A 21,266-nucleotide genomic window follows, 5' to 3' on the forward strand; every position below is an offset into this window, starting at 1 on the left:
GACTCTTATTGTTGATAAAATTATGATCCCTGCCTGTCACTTACACTTTTCCCTCATGTGGATCCTCTTCCCGTCCCTAGAAAACAGCAGAAACCAAAGTCTGTCAATACGTTAAGTCAAATGGGGATGCACTTTTCGTGTTGTCTTATGTCACGACCTCTGATGCAATATTGAGGCCAATTTTTTTCAATGAAAATCATGATGAAAAAGAGTGGTCAAAAGCCTTTTTTTCCATAACAAAGTTCAGATGTTCACAAGCAAAATAGAAAAAATTAAAATAATGATGAAATATATTTTTTATTTTTGTGAAGGAGGGAGCACTAAAATATTGCAGGTGTACACTCTGACATCCAAAGTGTACACAGATGTAGTGGCCTGTGAGCTCAGGTGGTTGAGGATGTATCTCATGTACTGAGGCCAGGGAGTATAGCTGCCAAATGGGGGAAACTGGTACTTTTCAAAGACAGCAGTGCCACCAATTTGGAATGAATATGTCAACGAAAACAGCACAAAACGATGTCTACTGCACATCAGACTAGATGTCCAAAAAGAGAGTGAGTCAGACATGGCCTCATCAGGTTCCTTGACAAGTAAACGCACATTTACACATTTATTTAGTATGTTTTTTCGGTCCAAAATGAGCAAAAATGCTGGGCGCATTGAATTACACTTACCACCTCTTCTACCAGATCCTCCACAATGAGGCCCTGCTCCTCTGTACGAACATTGGTCACCCACATCCAGCCGTCATCCAGTTCATTGTGAACAATGAACATGTCCCCTTTGAGAAAGCTTAAATAAAGACGGATTGGGTCATTTTACAAAATCACAAACATTTACGGCAAATATACTGAATATATACACTTTTGCTATTTTAATATCTAAACAGTTCAAAGGCAAAGCCAGACAACATCTTGATCATCCTGACCAAGATATCAAGGAAATTTCAGATCAGCGGAGCCTATTCTCAAGCTGAGGAGTTGTTCAAGTGTCTTTATTTGATAGAGGCTGAGATCCCACAGAACAACCAGCAGGTGTCTCTACTGGCTTACACAACATTTGAGGTAAATTCTGCATATTCATCTCCTCAGTTGAGCATGTGGCTCACTGGCAGATTGAGGGTTGAGGGTGACTTCAGACAGATGTTTATCAGATTTAGGGAAGTGCAGATGATTGGGATAAGGGTGCCTACTGTAGCTTAATGACATAGACAAGGCTGTTTTTCATTAACAAGTCAGAAGACGTGTTATCCAGGCAGCTGTGAGGGGAAGAGCAAGCTTGAGGCTAGGCTGATTTTTGGGAACAAAAAAAAAACTGGAATACTTTTTTTGTTTTGCTCGGGAAATTACTTTGACACTAAAATTACTGCTTGTTTGTGGCTCAAAGGTTTGTACTCATGAGGTTTATTCAAGCAGTGACTGACTACATGCAAAAATATCATGCAACAAGTTTCAAATAAAGAAATGCTTTTGTGTGATTACACACAAATTCTTACCTGATCTCATCAGTATCTGGCACTTTGGTGTATGGAAGAATGGCCCGGACTCTCCTCCTGTCTTCTACAGGCTATAGAAACATCCGCACAAAGAAGGAAAATCCAATTTTTTTTGCTCTGACCTTCTAAAACCACATTCATGTTGAATCCTCCCCAATTATTCCACAGAATATTCAAAGTATTCCACTATAACTCTCTCAGGGAGATATCACACTCTGCTGTAAAAAAAAAAAAAACGATAATAAGCATTAGCTTGAGCTTTTCCTTAAACAGTTTCAAGTTCTCCCTCAAGGCAACAGAAAAGGGAACTATGAAGATATGAAAAATAATCCCTTGTACACTGAACAAGTGAATTCGTTTGCCTTGAAGTTAACTCATAAAAAGGTACTTTTTTCCACCTCTCAACTTCTTTCAACCCTTCGGAGAGCCCTAAGTAGAGTCATCAGTTTAAAAGGCATTTATTTTTTGGGGAACAACTTTTCGTAAGGTTAGGTTAATGTTCCGTTAGGTTACATTTGTATTTTTGCAGATCATATAGGTCCTCGCTATTTTTTTCTTTTCTTTTTTGCATGCACATGGCATTTTCAATGCCATGGGGTTATGATTCGGCTTGCTGGATGCCAGAGGAGAAATCATTTTAATGGTGCCTTCCAGCTGAACTTGGAAGTTCCCAGTTGGTAATTTCAACTGGAAATGACTGCTGAGGTCTGAGTTCCTATTGGGAAACTCTGACCTGATGAACCCTGAGATCAACTATAAAAATTGCTGCTTGGTGCATCAGCAGTGTGATAGCTTTGATGAAAGACTATTTTTGAGCACTTATGTCTTTATTGTGTGTCATTAAATCATTCATACGCTCGGTACTGTTCGTCTGTCTGTAGACATGTGGCCATGGCATTTGTACGCACAAAATACCACAGAGAGTGATGATATCAACTGGCATTGCAAATGGCTGAGACATCAGCGTGTTTTTTTTTTTTAAACATCACTCACTGTTATCCAAAGTAAAAGGAAGCAGCATTACAGTAGCAAGAGCCAGTCAAGCCTTCTGACACTCATAACCCAGAGATGACAATAAAAAACAAACAGAGCAGGCCATCTCTTTTCCGAAATATTGGCAACACTATTCCTTCAAAAATACTTAAACAGTGACTTTTACAATGTTCATTTTGAATTTCATGGGAGCAGACATTTAAAAACACACTGGAATGGTCCTTTAAAGCTGGATACTTCAGTATTCTACACTTTAAGTCATAGTCAGTCTCACCTCGGGGGGTGCCACAGGCGATAGCAGTTTTTCTCCTTTTAGCAAGCAAGACACATAGCTGTAGTAACCAATCAGGTCTGACAGAGAAGAGAACCGACGCCCACCAATGTAGTAGTCCCCACACATGGCAATTATCCTGTTGAGAGTACACACAACAAATGATAAAAGACACAGTTTACTAGTCAAATGATCAATCAGCTAAAGCAGCACTTTAACGTCAAGTACAATAACCAAAAGGCAGTGAGACACATCGAAGGCGCTCTGACTCCAGCGATCATAACTGTAATTATGATTTGCAATCTGGGCTAAAACCTTAAAATCACTAAAGTGGTTAATTGCAATCCCATGATAAAATATAGCTCGAAACCGTACTCATTCTTTGTTCATCTGCTGAGGGGATTTTTGCAGGTTTATAATAAACGCACCAGTGCAATTCTAATTTGACTCATGCACTATCGAAGAGATCAACCTTACGAGCTGTAGGTGTCATGCAATTAACCTTATGTTAATAATTCCTTTACAAAACGACTCTTTACCTTCTTCCAGCATCAATGACATCATGGCTCAACACTAAAACCATGTGAGTTAAGGCAGTGAAGTCATTGTTACTTAATTAGAAAAGTGCATTTCCTAAGGAAAATGTCTGCAATTTCTCAGGGCACAAACCATTTGCTGTATTATGAGCATGGCAGAAAACACTTTAAAAAAAACAACACACAAATCTTTGCTGACTTAGAGATTTATAATTAATTACTTCTCCCAGACATTGTGAGCCTTCAAATCAAATTGCCAGGAAGTAAAGGTCGTGCACACTGACCAATATTGCCTGGAAGCTCACAACAGAGTGTTGCTGACTTTGAAGCAAAACCAAATTACAGCTCGTGTGATCTTGAGCAGTTAGCTTTCAGGAAGACATCAAGAGAGTGCTGCTGAGATGACGCATTGTGGTAGGGCAACCTGAAAGGTAGCATGGCTGCGGATTCACTTCAGCAAAAGACAATGGGATTTTTACATTTCATTTACATTTTTCAAGCAATGATGCAATCACCAGAAGTACTAAGCTAACATTATGTGATGAAAGAACAAAACCACACATCTATGAATTCCTCTGTTCTTGGTGTGATAATGTTTCTTGTCCGCAACAACTTTTGTAGGTTTTTTTTTTTGTCATTTGTTAGCAACCACCGTCTTTTAAGACACACAAAAAGCTTTGAAATGAGCAATTATGGTATTTACAGACATAATTATGCCATTCAATAAAATATCAAATTGTCTTAAAATCGTGAATAGCACCGACTTTACAGCAGGCACTTAACCAAAACCCTTTGACTTGGAGATGAGTTGAACATCTCAACGCCAAATTCTTTCTGGGTTTCAGGACTGGTTCTGGCACTGCTCCATAGACTATGACAAAATGAGTAAAAACCAACAGAGAGGTGCACTGAAATTTCTTATTTCATCACAAACCACAGATGAGCTGTCTAGACACTTATAGCTGGTACTGAAAAACACATTTTGTAATGCTACGTGTAAATGGTACTCTCCATAACTGATTAATTGTTCTCTAGAATACCTGCAGTTTAGCATTTTCCATGTTTAAGAAAGCTACTCCATTAAGCCCAGTTTTTTCCCCCCTGTTACAGTCGAAGTCCCATTATTGATCAAACAAACTAAACATCCCATAAAATAAAGAAAGATGACGACTCGTAACTAGTTTGTCTTGTGTTATCGACTGTAATGTAGTGAAATACCCTGAAGTATTGCTTCCACACAAGAGGGCCATCTTCATTCTCTTCTGGTCCCTCACATGCATTGCATGAAAGCACAGCCTTATGCATCACATACAAGCACATGTGGGTTTATGCACACATTAGTGCACTAACTGATAAGTGTCGTTGAAAAAAAAAAAAAAAGACTTACATTTTCAACTTGGTTGACATAGTCAGCCATAGAACTACAGGCCATGGAAACCACATTTTAGTACCTGCTCTTCAGTGATTGCGCTTTTTTTCCCCACTGCAGCCTCAATGGTTTCCCTTTCCTATTCCTGACTTTGGTTTACAGTTAATGCTCCTGTAGTTCCCCTATCCTTATCTACACTTATGCTGTGTGCTTATTTTAATAGGCCATATCAGCATGTTCAATGACACCTACAATCATGACCCTAAAAAATTATTCTTTAATATTTAACAATGTAGACCAAAAAATGATTACTGCAATTATTCAAGCCAACAAAGTTGCCCAAACTCATTTTGATCTCATCAAATTTTGATTTCCCCTAAAATCTTGAATGGACAAATTCAATTCTCTAATCAAACAATATTAATTTTCTGTTGACAGCTACTTCAAAAAAATGACACATCCTCAGTGCGCATTCTGGAACTGCCAAAATGTTTCAAGCACTGTTCATTTAAGCATTCATATGGACTCTTGCAACAAAGTTCGTTCATCACCTTTTTTCTTAATGCTGCAAGTGCTTGACCTTACCTGAAGTGGTTGACCACGTTGGTCATGCTGAGGAAAGACAGGACAAAGGAACCGGGCCGGCGGTCACTCTCCCTGATGAGGTAGCTGCCAGGGTTGCGGGCCTGGCGCAGCCGTTCCTCTGCGATGGTTCTGTCTAGCTTGCCATGGTACCACCTGGCACATACAGACAAAAAAAAGAAGTCATTCAGTGTAGGAGGAGATGCGTAGCGCATTAGGTCATCATGTATGTAAATGAATGCCATATCAATGTACAGCATTGCAATGGTAGGTACCCTTTTTCTTTGGGAAGAGTCAAAGAACTGTTAAATGAGATGCAGTTTGTTTTTTTTGTGCTCATCAGTATGTGTTGTATATTCATACAAGCCAATTCCCAATAAAACGATTTTCAATTAGATTTTTCGATTTCTGTTTGGAGACCTAAAGTGTAAACATACCAAAAACCCATGTATGAGGGAGGAATATTTCAAGAAATGCATACAATAGCATATCTGATGCAACCTGCTTCAGCCAACGTTTGGGTCACTGCACTCAGCTGTTGGTGAACAAACATCTGTACAGGTTCCTGCTGTGCTGGATCTCTTCCTCTTTCATGACGGACTACAGGAAATGCTTTCATAAAAAAACTGTTCGGATATATATAGTCTTGATACGCTGGAGCCAAGGGTTGTCTCCATCCAGGTTTTTGTGACTTTCTCATCATTTTCTGTTCTGTTACGGCATGTTAGACATGAATAATGTGTAATATTTGTTTACTGCTGTAGAAGCCTGAGGGGTTTTTCCATGTCCTCAGAGTGTTGTTAGAGCATCAGCTGCTCTGCCAGCCTGATTAACCATAAGACTCACCTGCAAGTCATCTATGCAGTTTGTTTGCTTAAAGCAAACTGAAAGAAACAAAACTGGAGAAGGCCAGTTTGCCCAAAATATATGTGCAGCAATAAAGTGATTTTATTAATTGAAATGCCATTCTTACCAATTTCTGAGTTAATGATTATTGTGATATAATGTGATGTGTTTTAACCTTCCAGTGGAGCCAAAAATATATTTCTACATCTGTGAATTATTGAATTCAACAAATAAAAACTGTCCAGCTCATGGCGAGATATCAAATCAAATATATCAATGGGACAGGAATAATGATATAATTTTTGGTTTTCAGAGTCTTGCACCAGATTTGCATGCACTAATCTGACAAGGACCACATAAACAGAACGTCATGTATTCAAAAGTGGATGGAGGAGAAGGAACCTAAACGCTTAAAAGCCAGAAGCTTTCATTTTTGATTTTCCACACACCACTGCTGCTTTCTGAATTAAACAGAAGCCTTAAAGAACAACAGTGGCTAAAATTTTCAGCAGGTGTGGCAGAACCTGACAAAGCATTGCCAGCTGGGGTAAAAAATTAACATGCCTTTCCAAATGTAGGCCACTGGAGTCTTTTTAGAACAGAGGGCAGAGACTGGAAAACCTTCCAGCGCTGAAAAGATGAATGAGGAGCTGCAGTAGCTCCTCTCAAAGGAGACCTTAAAGGTTCCCGACTAGTTTTGGTGAGCAGGTCTCTACCGTTAAAGAAAATGTGATAGAGTCTGCTGCAACGGAGCAAGCTGGAGGGGGCTTTCTGAGAGAAGGCTGAGGAGGAGGAGGGTAAAGTGTCTCTGAGGGGGCTTTTGTAGGGGATTTGGTTGATAAGAGTATTGAAAAGGGTGATTGAGTGGGTTCCAAGAAACTGGGGAAATTACACCGAAAGAAGACATAAGAGCAAAGCGGGACAGATAGACCACAAAAGTACAGAGCACATCATTTCACAAGCCACAGGCTCCTATTATTACAGCATTATATGATTAATGTAGTTTACGCCAAAGTGCACACAATACTTATTATTTATCATTATTTCAAAAGACAAATAAAGATGTATTTGAAATACAAGCTGCTTCTGAACCTGACCCTGAACCAGGCCAGACCCTGTGGCTCTAAAACAAAACCCACAACATCTACAAAAACTGTACCATGGAAACCAGCCAGGATTCAACAATCTGATGGAGGTCTGGGCAATGAAGCTGAAACACTGAAACTAGCTCAGGGTGGACATCTTATTGTGATCAATGAGGTATGAGGTGTGGGAATCTTTCATTCTCTCTCTGGATATCCTGTTCTAGTTTGGTTATGGAGGGTGTCCACAATTTGATACAATAATATATCCCAGATCAAAATCAATTCTCAACTCACTGCATATGGGCGCAAAATATTCTCAAATTTATACTTGTAACTCATAATGGCTGGTTAGAGCATTCTCTTTGCAGCTCAAGGATTCTGTCTTCCATCACTTTATTGCAGGTAGATGACGAAAACTTACTTGCAAAATAGGGTTGCTTCCCTATGGGGACACCAGCAAGAAGAGGAAATTTAAGTGCTGTTAACATCTTCAGGGATCTCATTTGTGGCTAAATGAGAGTCTGTAGATAAGAATCTGTGCACAATCTTAAAAAATGATTTAGCACCCACATTTTGGGAGTTATATTCTAGCGATAATACTCTGCTCATACTGTATAAGGGTTGGTGGTTTTGGTGATATGACTGTGCGGACAAAGAAGGCTGCTGTGGTTCTGAGTCGATGTAGCTGTGTCTTCCACATCAAAAGTGAGTGAAAGTGACGCTTGTTTATCCAATAATTGCAATACAATGTCTTGAAATCATGAATAACTTTCTTCCCCCTGCACAACCTACAGGTGAATCCAGAATACGCTGGCCTCATCATGGAGGCCAAAGATTAACAACAGAAAACTCTACGAAACATATAAAACCCTCAAATGTATCGTCTAGTATAATAAATCTCTTTTTAACACTGTTTATGCTCAATAATCCACAAATACTTTCGTTCAAGGTACAAACTACTATCCTAAAATATTTCTAGTTCTACGCGCCACAGCTGGAACAGTACCAGCATGAGTATTCAGTTTGTATCCCACCTCTTTGCTCATTAATCGGCCAGACACTACTCCCAGATGTTTAGTGTGCACTGTGCAGAGTAAATGTGCCTAATGATCATCTATGGTTTTGGTTGTTGAATTAGGGTCTGTGTCCACACAATATATTTTTGCACGGACAGCATCTACTTACAACCCAGATCTTACACAGATTTTATAAAAGATTCCACCGGAACAGTAATACAAAAAGGTGCACATGTTGTGTATGTAGTTTCAGATACAAAGTTCTTAAGAATTCAAATGGAGCGGGCTGTTTTTGAACAATGTATTAATACTTTCTTAAAAAACACACACACACACACACACACACACACACACACGCACGCACGCACGCACACAAAAAAACCCATTGTATGTGTATACAGAGTTTTATAGAGTGAGAAGACAGGCTACAAGCTTGGGCCATGACAGGGGCACAAGGATATAGAGCTACTATCAGCTTGAGGAATGCCCTGTCATGTCACAACTTGAACAACATGCACTGCAGTGATGTTCCTGGTTCTCTCCTCTACTGAAAAGAAGGTAAGTATCACAGCCCAATGAATATCAGTTAAGGGGGTATTGATCATGATACATTGTAGTTTGGCACCGCGTGTGATAAAATGATTGTGCTTGCCATGCAAAAGTCACAACTATCGACAGCACAAAATACACTCAAAACCACAGCGTCATTCCTCACTACCCACATACCCTGCGTCACACTCAAAATGTCACTTCCACTCAAGACACACAAGAAGTCACTTTATCATGAGTCAAGCAGCACAGGCAATGATTACAGTTTATATGCAAAATTTATCTAATTGTGTCAACTGCTGTCAAGCACAATACCACCGCACACTGTTCAAATAAAGCACGCCCAAGCCTAGTGAGCATGAGTAAGAAGACAAAATATAGAGCTTAGACACGGGCAAGCACAGCAATAGATTTAATATGTGGCTAATCCTTGAAGCTACATATTAAGTCTTACAGTCTTAAAAATCAGGGATGCAAACTCATCAGGGAAGCGGCTGAAAAAGACATAAACCCTGCTCGGGGGATCTGGAACTTTTACACCTCTTATAACAACATGAAAGGAAAGATCTCAAACATTGTGTTTTGCAGTGTTGCTTCAGCAAAGCATCTCTCCCCCTGTTACGCCCTCCCCTGAGGTACACGTGCACACCAAGTCTGAAACTTTCCTGGCTATATTTAGATGTGAATGTCTAGTACATGTGGGACACAATACTGTTTCTAGGTAATGTTAAACTATTTGAGAGACTCCACCGCAGTTACCATTACACAATGTTACCATTATCTACAATTCCACCGTTTCATTCAGCAGATGATTTTGTCCAAAGCAACGTACAACACAAGCAAGAATTTAGACCAGAGGGAAAAACTTTAGTAACTTTAATCAGATAACATTAATGCAGAAGTGATCAAAGACAAAAGCAACTCTATCGCCGAGTAAGGTAACGCTCTTTGAGCACATTTTGATAACAGACTTATCTTTGATTGGTAAAGATGCACTCATTCTATTTTTTTTTTTTTAATTTCCAAAAATAAATTTCTAAATTGACGAGTTATACTTTAATGTACTGTCTCCAATACCACAGCTCTTTTTTACTGAATATTTTTGTTGTCGGCATCGAGTTTAAAGGTTACATCATGGAGCTGTACTTAACAACAAAGATTTTTTCTTATCAAAAAAGCAAGAAATATACAAATATGCAGTTAATTTAAATATATTCCAACCAATTCTTTGAACTTCAAGTATGGGTCGGTGATGTCTGATCATCAGTCTGATCTGCAATGAACAAAGTCTGTATCAAAACCAAATTCCAACAGTCTCAATCTCTTATCCCATCTCTAGTGATTTGGCACGTATTATGCAAAAGAAAAGCTACATAAATGAAAAAACTGCCACTTTAACAGCAGAGAAAAAAAAAACGACTGCAAAAGCAGAACTCTACAACATATAAACACTGTTGTAAACTACACCTGAGAGGAATCAGGCAATGACAGAGGGAAAATCACACTTATTCAGGAGATTTAATTAGCCAGAAATGTCTTGTGGTGAAACTGATGCTTTAAGCAAAGGATGTCATAACAGGGCTGCTGAGTTTTATAAGAATATTTCAAGCCAACAGATATTCTATTTGTGCTCTTCCTTGGTTTTGCAGCCTTTAACGTTACAGATGCTAGAAAATGTTTTTTCCTGTTTCTTTGAGGCAAGCCTCTGGAGGCAAAAAAGCTAACAGGACAGACAGCGATTGCTGTGATTTGAATCAGTTGGACTTTGTCTCCCTGTCAGTCAGTCTATCTCTCATTAGGCTCCTTTGTGAGCTCTTCCTCTCCAGCGTATGTCTTTTTTTCCCCCCTCATCTTCTTCCATCCTGATGGATGCGGTTGAACTCAGACATCTCCACACACATGCTGTCAGCTCTCATCAGCATCAAAAAGTAATGAAACATTGCATTACTGTACTTCAGCAATACGCCTCAGTGGAGCTGCCAACTTCCCCCCCCCCCCAAAAAAAAGGGGGGGGGGGTAGGTTGAGCACAAATTTCTAGACAGAAATTTAACACCAAGTAAACTCTAACCAAATACACATTTCCATGAACAAATATATATGACGCTACAAGACTTTCACCTCTCAGATCTATTGATTATGCGATTAAATCAAATGTGCAATTTTAAATAATACAACCAAAAATTTTACGATTACCCATGAATTATTCTTTCAAGTGGTCAAAGAAAATATCTTTCGTGGCATTCCTGTGATATTCCATTTGATTCCTCATTTGAGCACAGCAAGCTGTCAGCATTTTTGTTTTGGAGATGAGGTTAGGGTTTTCTGTCTGATTTTATACCCCACTTACGCCGAGTTTGCCCTCTGCTGCATCTCCCTCCAATGTGTCCCGTGGTCTCACAAGGTGTACCCACTCCACTGATAAGACCGCTGCACAGGCAACTGTGAGCTCTGACGTGGTAAGCAGAGCAAAGGCAACAATAAATCCAAACAAGCCATGGTGATGTGACACTGCTGTTACGCTGGTACACTCATCTCCCGTCACTGGGGTCACTGAGGAACATCCTTGAAGAAAAATCTAGCATGAGGACACAGAGATGCACCCAACATCCATTTAGTCTACCCACAAATACGAGGAAAACTGGACGATCAAATGGCTGGTTCTTTCATCCTTTAGTCGCTGTTCTGAGGAGATACACAAGTGAATCTTTTCCGAGATACCGAAGCAAACTGTAGCTCTGTCGTCTTAGCTCCCACTTGATCCTCTTCAGACTTTCTGCCTACTTCTCTCCCCTCTTTCTCTCTCATAAAACCATACATCATGAGCATGCTGCCTATTGGTTTCTGAAGCAGTGGGACAGCAATGGTAGGGAGTGGCATCTCAGAACCCACTAAGACTGTATAACTATGATAACACATTTATGAGCGGAAGCCCATAAACATTTACAGTAGCGGGAACTGTAATTGATTCAGAATCTCAGGAGATAATTGAAATTATTATCTTAACTATTTTTTTAGCGATCCACATTATCATTCATTATTTGTTATACTATTTTTATAAAAGACCAAAAGAAATAAGAATTACCACCTTGTGATTGTGACATGTCCCTGCCAACAAGCCAATTGCAGTTGAAATCCATGTTTGTCAAGAAGTATAATAAACTATATGTAGTGCAGACTTTGAAGTGTAACTGAGATGACATTAATAATGGCAAAAGTGTGTTTTTGCAGAACATTGTGATGTCACATTGAGGTTTTTTTTTTAAACATTTAATGCTTTTAGACTCCGTGATATGTTACCATTATTAGTGTGTGTGTACTGTGTAGTGACATGATGCCAAAACGTGTTTTGTGATGTCACACTGACCTTGATCACTGACTAAAATCTAATCAGTTCCACCTTCAGTATACAGTTTGAAGTAAATCTCACAAGGCGACATTGAATTGTTAACCCTAAACTTTTAACTATATTTGTTTGCTGAAGTGAAAAATGCGAGGGCTGTGGAGGTTTTACAGCAGCAGTAAACTGGATTGTTTTGCTTTACACATATTGAACTGCCACAGCTTGTTAACTCAGTCTGAGCAGGAGTGACAACACAGGGAGGCAGACTCAATTTCAACCCAAGACCTGCTGACCAGCACACACCGCAGCACTGAGCAACGGGAACCAACTCAGGGGAGAAGAAAATGACTGTGTGGAGTCTACAGCAGGACCAAAGACTAAGTAATGGAGTCATGAGTAAAACTGGTCGAGTGTGTGGGGTTAATGTTCATGTACTGAGGTGGATCATATGGGTACTGGTATTGATGAGATCAATCTTCTTACATTATGGGCAAAAAGCAATTTCTATATACGAAGGGAGATCATATTTATCGGATAGCTTGTGTAAGCTGATGGAAAAAGCCGCCATGTGCAGTGATACAGAAAACTGAGAGGCGATACACCGAAATGTGTCAAGAACAGTTGACCGTTGAATCGTAACTGAATCGAATTGTGCAGGGCAGTCAATATTCACACCTCTACTCAGAATGCAAACCAACTGTCATTTTATTGCCAAGCCAGACACATGGAGCCACAGATGACATATCGGCTTTGTGACCGTGAATCAGCATCCCTGAAACAGTGTTTTTACATCAGTAATAATAGGCTTCGCTCTCATATACTCACTCAATAATCCTCTTGAGCCTTTGATACCTACACACAAGGACGTCCAGTTACGAGCATCATCATCTGGCTGAAATTAAAGCCTTCACATCTTGTCCAAATGAATGTGAGATAACTTAAACAATCAGACAGATAGTGTATCCAAATGAACTGGAGCTGGGCCAAACCTTTCAGTAGTGTGTGTGGTTAGAATGATATAATTACACTGTTATTAATGGACACCTTTACCATGCTTAATGTGTCAGAGGGCAGACCAGTTTGACACATAAGTCCATTCTCCCACTCTCTCTATCCACTGATGCGAAAAGTCTTTCAAATTAAAAATCCTGGGTATTGTCAAATACGAGTGAAATGCTATTAAGGATCCTGTTAAGGTCACAATGAGTGGCTCCGAAGTGTTGAAAACAGGATGCAGGAGAGAAAAGGCAGGGCAGTGTGGGCATTGAAAGGGCATGACAGGACATTGCATAATACAGTGAAAATGCATGGAAAGCATAGGCTTTGCTTTAATAATGCACAGAACAAAGCTTATAATAATACAAGTTGGGACTGGTACTTTAAAATCAATCGTTAACACACTGTGGTTCAGGGAATAACCTGATTAAGCTCTGTAACATGATGATCCTTGTGCCAGTTCAGAATTTCATTGTCTACGCCACACTAGACAATGGACAATTAGTTGGCATTCAATTAACACTGCATTAAAAGAGATGTTTCCACAGCCACCTGTTAAATCAGCTTTTCACAGAACCACTTATCGTCAAATTCAGCTTCTCTTTCACCTGTTTCTCCTTCTTTCTAACAACAGCTCCTCTGGGAAACCTTTTAGGACTTAAGTCATCTCTAATCTTCGTGGAAACTTGAAATCAACTACTCATTTCCCAGTGTTGTTTGTTTAAGCTCGGGCATTACTCTGGTGGTTTCTACAGGCAGTGGCAACGAACACTCCAGGGGCCACCTGATATCTTCCCTCTGACCTCTTTGTTAAGCCATTGTCCGTGTGAAATTCTTACTGCAGTACTGCAACCATTGTTTATGAATGACACACAGTTTTACAGAGGTGTGAATGAATGTGTCTGCTCTTTGTATCTCTCTCACTTTCACACTCATTCACCGTGTGGCAAACTGCAAATGTGCCAAGTTAAGCTTTCGCAGTAAGTGTGCAACCCACAGAGGGACTACTTCCAACAGTGCGGAAGTTTTCCGCCATCACGCTTCCAAAATGCACTTCACATGCTGCTAACATAACTCAAAGGAATAGGAGATCAGTCTAGGAGCCCGATTAAAGAGGACACAAAGCTAGCTACACAGCTGAAAGGGCAGGTGCGAATCTGAATAATTCAGGGTCATCAGCAATGAAAGTAGCACCACTCACCCACACTGCTGCCAAAGGTAGGTTTGCCATTGACATGCCATTATAAGACTATAAGCACAGCCAACATAGATTTGCTACAGTTCATCAAAAAACTATTTATGTATAAAATGTCTATGTATTAATATTCATAGTTTGAGACAAGATTCTTTTTTCTGAAACAGACTCACTATGCGGTCTCCAGGTCAAAACTCCAGCAATGCAAGTAATGCATGAATCCCTTCATATCAGATTAGTCAACATATTTAAGATAACGTCACTGGAACAGACAGTAAGCTTGCAGCGGGTCCACATAGTAACAGCTGTGCCTATAACAGTGGCACATACCCTCATCTTAACTGGGTCATCATTACCAGGCAAGGATAGCATCTTACAACTTGTCTGTTCTTCAGAGGCATCCAGTGCCAGACAAGAGTATGAATGAGAGCAGTGTGCTGCCTTGACATTTTTGCCAATGGCAGGTGTTCCCATGATGATTACACACATACAAACATCAACATTTGACCTCAATATTTTCTGCAGCAGATTTTAGTAGAGTAAAAATCTCTGGCAGAACTAAAAAAAAAACAAAAAAAAACAACTTCTAAAACAGGAAGATATTTGGTCAGATGCAGCACTGGTTAAAAAAAAAAAAAACAGGCATATCATGTGCACTTATACAGAGAGGCGAAAGGTGAGCCAATGTAAAAATAATTTATCAAAAAAGGTGTTGTTTTGTCCATTGCAAAACTGACTCAGCATGTACATTCATGAGTGCTGGTGAATTTTGCCAGTAAAGATTCAACGATTCTTTTCTCTCTGTGAAACAAGTAAGACTAAAGAAAATCAGTACCATTCACGCACAACAGTTTCCCTGGAAACCCTGCAAGTTGATAAACCGCAAGGCAAGAGCAACCCATGAAGTCACCGTTTCCTCGAAAAACAAATGCTTTCAAAAAGTGTTGAATATAAACACTCAGATCTGAATTTGCTCAGTTCCATTTAGACTTGTTCTTTACCAGCACAGGCAAGAACAGTGAGTTGGAGGCCTTCTACTTCCTCTGTAATCTGACAGGGAGATATAGGGTGGCTCCTAAAATAAGAGCTGAATCCACACTCCAGGCTCTGACACTTCCATATCTCACAGTATGAGGGCCAGAAATGACAAAGCTCAGCACTTCTCTAATGAGAGTGTAACAAATGGGAGGGCTGTATTTAGGTTATTGCAACACTAGCACACACCCTGGTTTGGACATGTGCTAGCCTGTTGATGAATTCATAAAAATGACTATTATTGGAAATGCAGCTAAAAATAATATGGATTCGTGGACATGTTTAACTTTTATCTCATGCACCGAACACCACATTACAAAACATGATTTTTCATGAAGTACAAGGACTGTAAATCCGCTATAAGCAAAAATGTCCTGTGCCAGAAATGTCTTGACACGTTTCGATTTTGTACCTGATCAAATACAGATCATGACTCAGACTTGGAACACTGACATTAACTTATCATGGCAAAGAGCAGCATGTAAATTTTCAGAATTCTTTTTAAGCAGCACTCATCATCAAATTGATTGACTGACCAGCAATGCCAGGAGAATATTGACCATTTCCATCGTCACGTTTTCCCTGATTAAATTTCATTTGTATCATGTCTATGATTTGATTCCAATAATTTGAGTCCACATTTGATTTAATGAAATTTATTTGAGGACCTTCTGATATTAATGATATCATTTTATGTGGATTATTAACCCCAAAACTTTTCTCCATTCCATTATCTTTTTAAGCAAAGAATAAATCACTCGCAGTACTGTAGATTTCAATGCATTCCCTGAACTTGGTAATGTGCATTCACACTTAAATTTACATTTTTGCCTGAGCTGAACTTGCAGTACAATATAATAATAATAATAACTACGCAAAACTCTTTTCTGAGTCAAATCCCTTTCATGTTGTACTGCTATCGACAAATCTGCTAGGTGGTTCCCTCTATGGCTTACAATAAAACTAACCTGAAGAACAATTGACATCTACTCCAACTCATCCAAAATCCAGGCGTTACAGGTAGGTGCTTATGCTTCACCTCCTCCTCACCTACATGTTTGGAACAGCAACTTTGGTCATGTGTTTGCATGTAGGAATGGTGTGGCACTGTTCAAAAGTATGTGCCATCTTCATAAAACCCACGTTCTCCACGAAACTTGAAAAAGGTGCAGATCTTTACAGATGAAAATGACCATAGTCTTGGTAATCCTCCAAGCACCGGCTGATCTTGGTAACAGCTTGCACACGAAAGACTGCTTCAGCTGCATTCGTTTGCCACAGGCTGCAAAAACTAAGAGTAAATTGTTTGCGGAGATTCGTTGTGGTATTGCAGTATCTTAATACTCCAAAACAAAAGCTTACAGACAATATGCCTTTTATCGAGTTCATCTTTTGCCGGCTTGCTACTGAGTCCAAATCATATCTGATTTGAGACTTGCATGTAAGTTTTCCTTTGCCGCCATTGTTGTTGGCCAGACATGTTTTCTATCAGAGACCGTGTTAACGTTTTGCATCAGTGCTGTCTCGAGATGGAAAAACAATGACAATAACAGAAGAGACCGGGTAAAAATAAACCAATTTTATGAAAATGACTCTCAGGTGAATCAAAATTCACTCATGAAAATTTGTTTGTGCAAATAAGTCAATATTTGGAAATGTTACACCAAATTTTTGACACTGTGATAATCTACAATAGGTTCCCTAGTTTAATGACAGCATGGTAGGTGCGGCTTTCATGGTGACCAACTAAAAGGAGGTTCACAACCGTACCGGGCTTGTCCACAAAGCAGACTCACACTGAAATATGTATATGAAATTCACATCATTGCTGTTGGTCAGGGTAGGCCTAAGGACACCACAATGCCGGTATGTAAAAGTATTAAACCTATTCAGACAAAACAATTCAACCTGTCCCAACATGATAAAGCCTCTCACTGACAGACATGATGACCTCTTCAAAGATTTCTAGCAACAGGTCAGCAAATATGATATCGAATATAGTGACATCATGCCCATGCTCTCAAGTAGAAGTTACACAAGAAGGATTTATTTTGTATTTAGCAAATTTTTTTAACAAGGCAATCAAAAGCAATGAAACATTTCACTGCATTAGTTAATTTAACTTTCCCACTGGTAACTTCACAATAATATACAAGCCACTGCAAATTACACTGTGTATGTAGATCTACACTGTTATATTATGAATTAATCTTCAATCGCCGGGTATTGGTTATAATGTCATGTACTTTATTTCTCATGACACTGACTATGTAGTATTTGTGCATTTCTTAATATCAGACATATTCATGCGTTTGTTTCCAGCCAGACTCAAGCTGAACTCCATAGTACAGGGATAATTGCACTGTGCATACGGTCAGCAATAAAGATAACCATACAGGCATGACTAGGTGTGAATCTTCACTGGTCTCATCATATGATGTGATTAAAATGCACATTTAAACAATTTGGAGGCACAATGTTTCTTTATGCATCTCACGGTTTTACAACCTCAATTTCCGACGACGACGAATTTCCTACTTCACTCTTTTGTTTTCAATTAATATCAGTTGATAGCAAAAAGTAGATGAACTCCCTTTTACTCAGAAAATACTTTCAAAAACAGGTGGGAAAGTTCATAATGTAATGCTCATTTGCAGATGGAAAGGATAACTATAGCTTGCCTCTGGTTCACCCTTTGTCACTCTGTGGAAAATCTGTACTGACTTATTTTTAATCAGTAACAGACAACTTAATTGAGAAAAACCATGCATAAACACGTCACCTCCTACTAAGCACGTATGCTCTCTTTCTACATGCAAGTGAAGAGAATCAGCCCATTTTAAGTATTAACCAAATGTGCATGTAACAATTGTTCGCACAGGAGAAGGTTGAACCTTGTTAAGGTGTGCAGAAATATAAGGTTGAAACTCATGGCTGTGTTTAAGCAATTGATGGTGGCAAGATGGGCAGTTTTGTTCTGTCAGACTTTATTCAATTGAATTAAAAAAAAAAGGTTATGTTCTCAACAGCTTAGTTACTGAGTCAGAGAAAGAGCATTTTATGAGTAGCAATAGTAGACTAAAACTGCTTATCAACACAATCAACTGATGTACTTCAAGTTTTGTGTGGGACCTTCAGAATAACACAAACTCATTCAGACACAAGGCAAAGGATATGGGTACAGGATGCTTGAAATGTTGATTACTAGGTGCGATCAAGCAATACGTCATTCATACGGTTGGCATACTCACTGGTTTGCAGGAGGTGCAGAGAGGGGGAACACCACCTCTTCTTCCTCGTATTCCGGTCCATCCTGCATGTCGCTTTCATCCATAGCACTACCGAGCCCTCCACAAACTGGAGGAGGAGGTGGTGGTGGTGGTAATGGGGGGAAGACAGCGAGGCCATCCGGGCCTGTTGATGTAGGTGAAATCCGACTGGTGGGACCATCCGAGGTGGGAGAGTAGCACATGCCGCCCACGTTCCCTGAGCTTGTTCCTTGGAAAACTGAATGTCCACCTCCTGCTCCGCCACTCCCTGTTGCGGACAGCACTGGTCCGGTTATATCCCCACTAGACAGGGGATAGATCATGCTCATGTCGGGGAGCGAGTCCGGAGATGTATTTGAATGTTGACGCAGGGCTGGTGCTGGTCCCATATCAGTGACTCTCCCTCTCGTCGGCTTGGGATAGCAGGGGAATGGGGCCGTCTCCGGGCCTCCTCCGCCTGCCACCCCTGTCCCTGTCGCGACCGAGCCCGTCTCCTCACTGCTGACCTCCGCAGCCATCATTTCAGGATAATACGTAGAGGGGAAAAAGTCCAGAAGGGAACCTGCCCTTCCCCTCTGTTCCTACAGTGCTTCTTCAGTGTTTGGGCTCCGTGGAAACAACACCAAAAGTTTCTCAAAAACGCGTTTAGCTATCCAGCTAACGTTAGCCGATAAGCTAACTTAGCTTATATGGCTGCGCTAGCAGGCGTTAGCTTTACCTCGCATTCACTCGCTGCAGGACAGCCGAGCTAACGGTAGCGGGATGGCTAGCAGCTTCGAGACACTTGATGAGTTCTTTACTCGCTATGTCTTCATTGTTTCCTGAGTTTAAAGTTCACATAGAACCACTATCTCGAAACTAACGTTTGACATACTTTAAATAGAATATCAATTCACCAATATTTCCTGTTTCTCTGCTCGGAGCTCACCCTGGGCACCAGACAGACCACTTGTCGGGGAGTGTTGTTTTATTGTCACTGTTGTGTGTAATCCCCGTCTTTTTTCCAGTGTTGTTGTTTTCTTTCCTTCTGGTTTCCAGTCTTCTCGAATAAAATCCAAAACGGCCCAGCCTTATCGCCCAAATTCACGACACGGCGTCTTTTTCCAAGCGACCTCCCATGTCGTTAAAGGAAAAGTAGAAATATCTCGCGTATTCAAGCTAAGTTTGCGTTTATTTCTGGGTATCAGGGCTGGTGGCTTTACCCGCTGCTGCTCTGCTCGCTCTCCCCTCCCTCTCCTGCTCCTCTCTGGGCAGACACGGCCAAGTGAGCACAGAGCGGCACCTCTTCAATCCATGACATCTTCGATCAATATGAGGAGAAATTGAACTTCTCTCCTCCATAAATAGCGGAGTGGACAGTTGGTATTGCTGCAGAGAAAAAAAAAATGAACGGGCTCTCAATCACTTGCTCAAGGACATTTTAACAATACAGATGATTGCTGATAAGATGGTTGGCAGGTTGAATAAGAATACAGCACAAAGGCTGCATATTTCCTTCAGTTTATTGGCATTTCCTTTACAAGACCTCATTGAATGGGCATGTCTGTTTAGTTACGGGTAGGTATGGGTCTAAGTCAGTAGGCCTAAATGAAAAATACAGAGTTGGAAACATCGCACTTCTGCGATCTTTACTTAAAATATGTGAACACATGACATGGAGTACTCTTGGAAATTATTGGATCATGCTCCTCCCTCTGTTTAATTTAAGGATTCCTCCTCAGTCCACTGGATGACATCATTCAGTTTTCCTGGCCTGCTATTGATTATACTTTCGTCAGGATGTGTTTTTCACTGCTGATCACGGACGGTGGAGGGATTTTGTGTTAATGTGGGGCAGTTTTGTCAGTTTTATGTCCCATTTTCTTGATAAGTTTCATTATATTTAGTCATTCTCATCCTGTTTTTATTCAGGCGAGGTTTCAATCGACAAGATGTCTGTGCATTTTGGTCGTATGTATGTCGGGCAAGGCTGAGATGAGCCTCGATCTGTTAGTTTTTGTCTTTTGAATAAAACGCACATTAGTTTTCGTCAAATTTTAAGAATTTAATTAGCATTATTTTTAGTCAACAGAATCAGAAGACAGTGGTTGAAGCGTCTGATTAGCGTTACGACGCCACACAGAAGACAATCTGAACATACTGTAGTGATGCGGTACTGGGGCAGAAAATGTATTGTTCATTTTATAGTTAACTTTAATTTCTCATCTTGTCGTGGCATGTTTCTTGTTAGACTGGCACTGATGGGTCTGTGAGCTGTTTTGGGTGATTGTTTTTTACATTACCGCTGCCACGATTTTGAGGCTTGCCACTATTTGTTCAGCATCTGCATCCTGCCATTTTAGGCTTTAGCACTCCGATAATTCTGAACTGGAAAGCAGGGCATCCAAGCAGAACGTGGCTGTGGTGGCGGTCTGGCAGAGGTTTGTCAGGTAAGGAAACATGTCTGCTGATGTGTGAAAGTGGTAACTTCAGCGACAACAAAATGCAGAAACAAAATTGTGTTCTTGCATACAATGAGTGGAAATCAGAAGCAGCTGGCCAAGCAGCTGTTGTTTGGCACATTTAAAGGTTTTCACACTTTATTTTAAGGTCATTTGTTCATACTGTCACATTTAACATGTTTGACTGAGGGTACAGTTTAATAGCAGAACGTATAAAAGCAACTCGCGCAGTTGCCCTTTTGTGAAG

The 21,266-nt window shown here is 40.2% G+C and overlaps 1 protein-coding gene across 2 annotated transcripts in view; it reads right to left on the minus strand.

The window, feature by feature from the left end:
• The window catches only part of rasa1a (RAS p21 protein activator (GTPase activating protein) 1a), a 29,605-nt gene extending 9,712 nt beyond the window's left edge, over positions 1–19,893 (minus strand). For both annotated transcript variants that reach the window (XM_086205953.1, XM_086205952.1), the window contains exons 1-6: positions 18,561–19,893; positions 5,250–5,402; positions 2,763–2,898; positions 1,496–1,566; positions 675–792; positions 45–76 (exon numbers count right to left, since the gene is read on the minus strand). In XM_086205953.1, the coding sequence (XP_086062079.1) occupies positions 45–76; positions 675–792; positions 1,496–1,566; positions 2,763–2,898; positions 5,250–5,402; positions 18,561–19,099 (1,049 nt within the window). In that variant the 5' untranslated portion in view covers positions 19,100–19,893. The remainder of the gene's footprint in view (positions 1–44; positions 77–674; positions 793–1,495; positions 1,567–2,762; positions 2,899–5,249; positions 5,403–18,560) is intronic.
• Between the last annotated feature and the right edge of the window lie 1,373 nt (positions 19,894–21,266).

Source organism: Aulostomus chinensis, chromosome 6 (genome assembly GCF_037954235.1).
Source record: "Aulostomus chinensis isolate RoL2024-O1b breed Wild chromosome 6, RoL_Achi_v1.0, whole genome shotgun sequence".
NCBI classification, from domain to species: Eukaryota; Metazoa; Chordata; class Actinopteri; order Syngnathiformes; family Aulostomidae; genus Aulostomus; species Aulostomus chinensis.